Source organism: Pinus tabuliformis, chromosome 5_2 (assembly GCF_031772625.1).
Source record: "Pinus tabuliformis cultivar Carrire ecotype Pingquan chromosome 5_2, CPIR1, whole genome shotgun sequence".
NCBI classification, from domain to species: Eukaryota; Viridiplantae; Streptophyta; class Pinopsida; order Pinales; family Pinaceae; genus Pinus; species Pinus tabuliformis.
This window is the reverse complement of record NC_142306.1, coordinates 826,931,509-826,939,499: the sequence shown is the minus strand read 5'-3', so window position 1 is coordinate 826,939,499 and position 7,991 is coordinate 826,931,509. Positions and strand designations below refer to the sequence as shown.

The following is a 7,991-nucleotide window of genomic DNA, read 5'->3' as shown; positions in this document are numbered from 1 at the left end:
AGCATACATGTTTAAAATGTTTATGGGCCATTCTTTCCCCCTAACAGACGCCGATATGAGAATGCCAGCAAAGCATTTGAATGCTTTTGCTCTGATCCAATCAGGGTTCCATAAAACTGCTAGGCCCCTAGAAGACCATTTGCCTCCAAAGCAACCATATGCTAAGTAGGAAACATTTTTCTGAAATAAGAAATAGATACAGGAGTGCTATGCATGGTTTCTTGGATTAGAATGATTTTGGGTTGTTTAGCAAAAAAAACGGGGGGTTAAATCTCTTGACGTGTAGATCCGTGATTAAGATAAATGCATATTAATTAGAACTTAGAAAAATAAAAAACAAAAATTCTAGAGAAAATAAATCATACATACAATACATTGTTTAAAAAATAATAATTATACATGCTACTTGCAAGGAAAAAGCATCTAGTTCAATTGATTTAAAAGTTTGATTCAATTTATTTGATTCATCATTGTCCCTCAAAAAAGATTGTGATCCAAAGAACGTATTTGCCTCATTATCTACTCATTTATAAATATCTACTCATTTATAAATATTCAATGAATATTATAGCCATAAAAATTGCAAATCTCTATTATAATTTTTAAGTTCAAAAATATTACTATATACTTAATTAATTAAAAACATTTGTTAGTATTAAATGAAAAGTACACATTTCATGTTAATTTAATGCATAATTCATGTTATGAAATCAATAAATCACTTTAGATCCATTTTATCTCCCAATTTATCAAATTAGAGTTATCAAATCTCTCTAGGTGCAATTTTTTTTTCAAATTTTGCACTCAAAAAATAGGTTCACACTTCAAGAGATTTGATGCCTCTAAAATCTTGATAGACAAGGAACTTAGATTGATAAATAGAGAATTGAAATAGCTCTAGGTTGTTCTTATTAAATTCCACACTCTCCCCTAGTAGTATATTGATGATGAATTTTATTTTTTAGTTCATAGACTTCCCCTACTTATAGTTTTCTTTGGACTTCTTGGTTATAGGTTTTCCTACATAAAGGCTCTAGGAGCAACAGAGGGAATGCAATTAATAAGCTTGGTTAAAAGGATTTAGGATCAATAAAGGTAATGGAACTCATTAGGTCATATGGAACCTAGTTCAATGAACCCCCTGCTATGAAGACCATTTGAACGAACTTCATCAAAACCATGCCAGGCAGAGTCCACCATCATAGCTTGGGAAGTTAAGTCATTCTCATTAAAAGCATCAGTTTTATTCCTCTACGAGAAGATTAACACCGGCCACCAAATCCATATACATGTAGCAATTTCCCCTTTGTAACATATCTTCTGAAGCATACCTTCCAAAGCCCTTCCCTTTTGAGACTTGGCATTTAGGCAAAGCTATTGGAAATGATATTGTTGTGTAAGAGATCTAAATGACTAGGTCAGCTAACTGGTGCTTGAGTTGAGATTGTATCAATTGACTAAGGAGATCTTAATAATATGATTAAGATCTCCCTGGTCAGTTCATTAAGATCTCCTTGGTCAGTTGATACAATCTCAACCTGAGCACTAGTCAGCTGACCTAGTCATTTAGATCTCTTACACAACAATTGTCTTTGTAATAAATTTTCTTGAATGTCAAGTATCGAAAGGAAAGGGATTTGGAAAGTATCCTTCGGAAGATCTTAACTGTGTTACGAATTTCATATGAATCTGGTGGTCAGGTTAATCATACCACAAAGGAATAAAGTTGATGCTTTTAATGAAGATGAATTAATTGCCCAAAGTTATAATGTTAGGCTCTACTTCAAATGGTTTTGATGAAGTTAGTTCAAATGACCTACAAAGTAATGGGTTCATCCAACTAAGCTAATGAATGCCATTACCTTCATTGATCCTAGAGCCTTTTAACTAAGCTTATGAGTGGCATTACTTCCATGGCCCTCTATTGATCCTAGAGCCTTTATGTAGGAAAACTTGACCAAGAGGTCTGAAAAGAACTATAGATAAAGGAAGTGTATCAATTAAAAAGTCAAATTCATCAATATGCTACTAGGAGAAAGTATGAAACTTAATAAGAATATCCTAGATCCATATTAATCCTCGATCTATCAAACTCTAATTCAAAGTGAAAAACTATTTTTTGAGTGCAAAAGTGCAAAATTTGAAAAAATGTTTCCTCCATAGATTTCATTTTCTAGTCACTTGATAAATTCTAAGTTAAAAAGTGATTTAATTATTAATAATTACTAAGTATAATTATTAATTTCTTTTATTTTTCTTTTTATGTAATTTCGAGGAGTCAAAATATTTTAATTAATAACCTAACTACATCTATATCAACTCTTGATCTACCAAGTGCCCATAGGAATCAAATCTCTATTCATTCTAAAAGAGATTTTATCCTCTAGGAGCTTGGTGGATTAGGAGTCAAAATGGATCTAGGCTAGTTTAATGATTAATTATTAATAATTTTATTTTTATTTTTTAATTATATTTCTACTCTTATTTAATTTGAGTGAGTCCAAATGTTTAAATAACATAACAAACATTGCAACATCTCTTCCATACTGGATCAGAGAGGCCATCTCTAGGTAATTACATGGTTTGAAAAACTGATTTTGTGCCCTTATATAAGAAACTAGAAAACTCTTGATGAATTCAATTTTGAAATCGTTTCAATATTTCCCTATCCTCCATTCAAATTATTTTACTATTTTAAAACCTAGCAAAGGTTAACCACACTGTCTTCCTAGCTTGAATTTGAAAACTACATAAGAAATGATACATTATTGGTACCCATAGGGCTTCTTGTCCAATCCTTGGCTCCAGACACGATTTCTTCAGATGAAAGAAAAATGCTACATTATTAAAAAAAATGTATTTTGTTTGAAGATAGCATAATTTGTGAGAAAGATCGGAAAAATAATCAATTGGAAATTGACATTCAAAATTTTCCTAAAACTTCTTATAAATTGAGATAGATTTGATATTTTATTTCTGAATAAATGATAAATATATTGAATTTATATCAAAGTTGTTTCAACTTATAAACATCCGTGACTGAATGTTTCATAAGTCTTTCACCATATTTTCTATGTTAATTAAGTACTTCAACATGTTTTCTATGTTCACTAAATTTAAACATGAATGCATTAATGAAAATAAAGGTTACAATTTTTTATAACATTAAAGTTTGAAATTGAATGGAATTTAAATGATCTTAATTTTTCCAAGTTGTGAAATGATGATAGTTATTGCAACAAAAATATGAAAAAAAAATGATGAACAAATACTGTGTAGAGTTGTTTCTCATTTAAACTTGAAGCTTAGGATGTTGTGAATTAAGCATGACCCTATTTAGTATATAGTTGTTGTCTTTCTCATATTTCTAAAATGCTAATATTTTAAATAAATATTTAAATTAGATTGGATCATTTATTTACATTTGAATTTTGAAGGAGTAATTTTCAGGGCATGAGAGTAAGTTTATGTTTATTTAACTTGTTTGTAAGTTATTGAAATGGGTTTTTATTCCAAATTAAAGTTTTTTTTTTTCATGTGAAGTATATCGAAATTGAAATTAAGATAATCTAATATAAAATTATTTATTTTATTAAAATTCATAGTTTAGATTTTTTTTAGTTTTTCTTTATATAATATTATGGAAAGGAAAATGACCTATGAAGTGGACAACTAAAATAGATATTATAGTTATGTATTGATTTTGGTATTTACACAACAAAATGGCAGGAAAAAACATACAATAATGGGTATTTGATAAATACCTATACAATAATATAAAATATAAAATTTCACATACTAATAGATAAGCAAACATTTTCACATATTAAAGAATTTGTAAAATTTAAATCTATATTTTAAAACCAGAGTAACATTTTCACATATTAAAGAATTTGTAAAATTTAAATTTATATTTTAAAATCAGAGTTAAAATGTATAAGGTCTAAATCGAATTGTAATACATAATTAAAGTGAGATTTTAAGTTAAATTTCAATAAGGTTATTGGTTTTAGAAAGTTGTATGTTGTAAAGAGGTTATGGTTCAAAACTAATAGTTATAAAGAGAAGACAAGAATTATGAGTATATTAAGATCCCAGTGGTTTAAACAAAGTGTGATTAGACAAAAATTTTAAAAATCTCCATAATCAAGAGTAGAAATAAGAAAATAAAAAATCAAGATTCCTAACTCAAAACATATAAAGAATTAATACTGACAACAAATGAAACTCGTGACTCATGAAGTAAAGGGCATAAATAATCCAACAAGTAAAACTATCTATAAAACATAAAGTTAACCTTTGCGTGATTTGAAATGAAACTTTAGTCTACTAACAAATATGAGAGAGAATTGCATGAGAAACTCTACATAGATTTTCAATTAGATTGAGTAAAAATGTGAAGTTGTTTTTTATTAGTTATTATTGGAATCAAGATTTATATTAGAATGAGCATTTATATTTAATATAAAAGAAAATCAATATGACTAATTGAAATCCTATAAATAGATACTTATAATGTGCAGTAAAAAAATATATATTTAATACCAAAAAAACCAGTTTAAATAACAATAAACAATGTGTGGTGAGAAAAAACTTACTTATAGACCTTTTTATAAAACCCAACTCTCCTGCATCATACTTTTGAATTTTAAACTAAACTTATGCTAAATTAACTTTAGCATATACTTCCACCATTTCTGGTAAAACCTTTTCTAAACCAACTTTCCTTTCCCATCTAGAATTCACTAATCCACTTATCAATAAAAACAATAATCATAATTAATACATAGAAAATAAAAGAAAATCAATAAAAACAATAATCATAATTAATGCATAGAAAATAAAAGAAAAAAACATGAAAATGAATCATTCATATGTTGAACGCTCTGAGAACCCATAAATTCATGTTTTCACCTTATCAATTGACTCTGTAATCATGATAAATGCATAAAGACCAGAGATAAATCTAACATTAAAAAAAAAAAAAAAACCCTTCTGATTTTGAAGGTCTTGAGATCTCGTAAGTTCAATAACTATAAAAATTAGGCTAAAATAAACATAATATCTATGTCATGCTAACCAGTAAAAGAGAATCACCTCCCTTTCCCTGCTTTCAACATTATTTTAAAATAAGCGAATTAAAATTAACATGGCCCACAGGTAAGATGAATCACACCAAGTTTTTTTGGAAGTTTATAACAATTCATTAAAGTTCTTTTAAATTTATTTAAATGGAAATATATGATGATGGATAAGAATATAAGAGTTAAAATGGATTTAGATTTCAAATCAAGTGAGGTTGATTTATTTTCTTATTTTAAATAAGTTATAATTTACATAATAAACATAATACTGTGAATAATCCGGATTATATTACTTCAAAAAACTACCACAGAAATTTAAAAGTGTTACATAAATATCATAGCTCAATACCATAAATTCTCAATATCATGAATCAATTTTATTTTTATACATTTATTTTATTTTATTATAATTTTTTATTCTCAATATCATGAATCAATTTTATTTTTATAAATTTATTTTATTTTATTATTATTTTTTATTTTTTACTTCGCTTTTGTTTTACATTATATTACATTATATTATATTATTATTTTTTAATGTAATTCCAAGCACTACTTTTTTATAAAATGAATCACGCAGGCATTATTTGGAGTAGTCTAACAGGGCAGAGGAATTGTTCGATTTCCGTCACCGCCCGGAAAAACGTTCGGCTCTGGCTGTCGGCAATTCCCCAGCCCTCCACCACCCTTTGCGAGCTCCGCCCAGCTCCGCATTAAAGTCGACGTCTGACAGGAATCGGTGGAGGTAGGATTTGCAGAGCGCCCGCTTCTGGAGGTCACGCGACCCTCGCAAAGCTCGATATCGCCAGAGGAAAGGAGAAGGCTGCTGAGGTTCCTGCAAATCGATTCACTCAGAAAATCACTACGCAAGATCCTCCATGCCTGCATTTCCCGCAAAGAGTTATGCACCACGACACCAATATCAAGTACGTCCATAATTACATAAAGTCCAGCAGCATTCTCGTCACGGAGCCTGGTTACAGAGCACGGATCTGCCATTTGGGCGCCTCTTATCTCGCCGGGGTATATGACACAGAAGGGGTCGGGGTTTTGCCTCAACGTTCCAGCATGAAGATAACCAGAACACAGGGCTACATGGCGCCGGAATACATCAACAGCGGCATCGTGTCACAGAAAGCGGATGTGTTTGCCTTGGGTGTTGTGTTGCTGGAGCTCCTATCTAGGCACGAACCGATAAGGTATGTGGCGGATGAGGACGGTATTAGGAGAATAGGGCTTATACAGAGCCTGAATATTGTTATTTCAGAGGCCGGCGATAATTTTGCAGGGAGGCTGAGGAGATGGATGGATCCTCGGCTCAGGGGCTCCTTTCCTGTAGATTGCGCAGAGAGGGTAGCGAGGCTTGCTGCTTCCTGTGTGGATCCAGACCTGGAAAGAGGCCTGATACAAGATATGTTGCAGGGGAGCTGTCCAGAGTGTTTATCATGTCCGAACAATGGTCTGAGCGAATGAATGCCAATAAAACATGTGTCAGTGGCACCTTCGAGGCCAGATGGAGTCATCTGCGTTTCATAAATATTCCAGAGTAAATGGGTTTGGATTATATTGGTGTGTATTGCTTTGAACATTGTTGTACTGCAAAAGGGAGAGAAAAAACCATGGTGGTTTGGATTATATTGGTTTGTATTGCTTTGAACATTGTTGTACAGCAAAAGGGAGAGAAAAAACCATGGGATATAATGATCCGAAGACTTCCTGTAAATATGGTTTGGATGGGTCATTTCGATGGATTATAAGCAGGATATTCAAGTGTTTCAGATCTTTTATGAGCACCACTTTGAAGCCTGGCCAGAGCTTAAACCTGTTGAGATGAGATCTACCAAAGAAATGTTTAAGTGCAAGTTTTTCTTTAATTTGTTCTGGAATGTATGATTCTCATGCCCCCTTCAATTTTTTTGGACCTATGAGGCAAATTGTATTCTTGGTCAAGAAAGTAATAAACTTCAAAATACAGACAATACTTTGTTTGATCTTTGGATGTGTATTTTCTGATGCATGTATTTATATTTATTCGCTTCAGTTGAATTCCTGGAGTTTTAGCTTTCCAGGTTTAAAAGAAGTGTTCATGCAGATGTGCCTTTGTGTTGATACTGCCATGGATTTTGCATCTTTTCAGTAGGAAATTGAGAACGGTTTGCATATTTTTTATTAATTGAATCTCTCTTTAATATAGCTTTTCTTATTTTTATTAATTGAATCTCTATGTAATATATAGCGACTTTCTTATGAAAGTGGAAAACGAAGATTCCCATTTAAAGAGAGCCATGCTTGGATGGGAAAACTCTGGCAATGATGTCTCAAATATTTTGTGTAAATATAAGAGAATATATTCCAAAACGCTGGGATTGCTTGGATTCATGGCAAGCAATATCATTAAACACTGATTAATCACGTTAAATCCGGCGGATGGATGTTTGAAAAGAATGACAGTATTCTCCAGGACAACGGGAGAATCTTTTTTTTCAAAGTTTTTAAATTTGAAAAATTATCATCTTTTTAGATTTTAGACTTCTGTGGGTGTTTTTTTGATTCATGATCCGGATTAACCACAGTTCTTAGTTCATTTTGCCAACGTTTCAAACTCCATCATCAGGACAAATAGAAAGAAGGCCTAATGTGAGAAGGCCTAAAATTCTCAATAGAGATGACGACTGGAAGATCAGTAGCTGCTAGATCCCTGCCCTTTCTTCCTAGTCTTGCTTTTTCTAGCTTTCATTGTTTCCCTTATTTTTGCGGTTCTTTTTCCTTGGAGCCATGCCTTTCCTTCCTCCTAGGGTTTCTCCTTTTGGCTCTGTAGTTTTCTTTTGATCCTGTTCTTGTCCTTCTTCTTTTTAGAATATGTAGGTCGCTTGATTTATTTATTTTTATTTGTATTATTTTTTATTT

At 31.3% G+C, this 7,991-nt stretch overlaps 1 protein-coding gene across 1 annotated transcript; it reads left to right on the top strand.

Moving 5' to 3' along the window:
• Positions 1-5,987: 5,987 nt before the first annotated feature.
• On the top strand, positions 5,988-6,557 carry LOC149161868 (protein LYK5-like). Its single transcript, XM_089435033.1, has one exon. It carries the CDS (start codon positions 5,988-5,990, stop codon positions 6,555-6,557), a length of 570 nt encoding a protein of 189 aa, XP_089291159.1.
• The last annotated feature ends 1,434 nt before the right edge of the window (positions 6,558-7,991 follow it).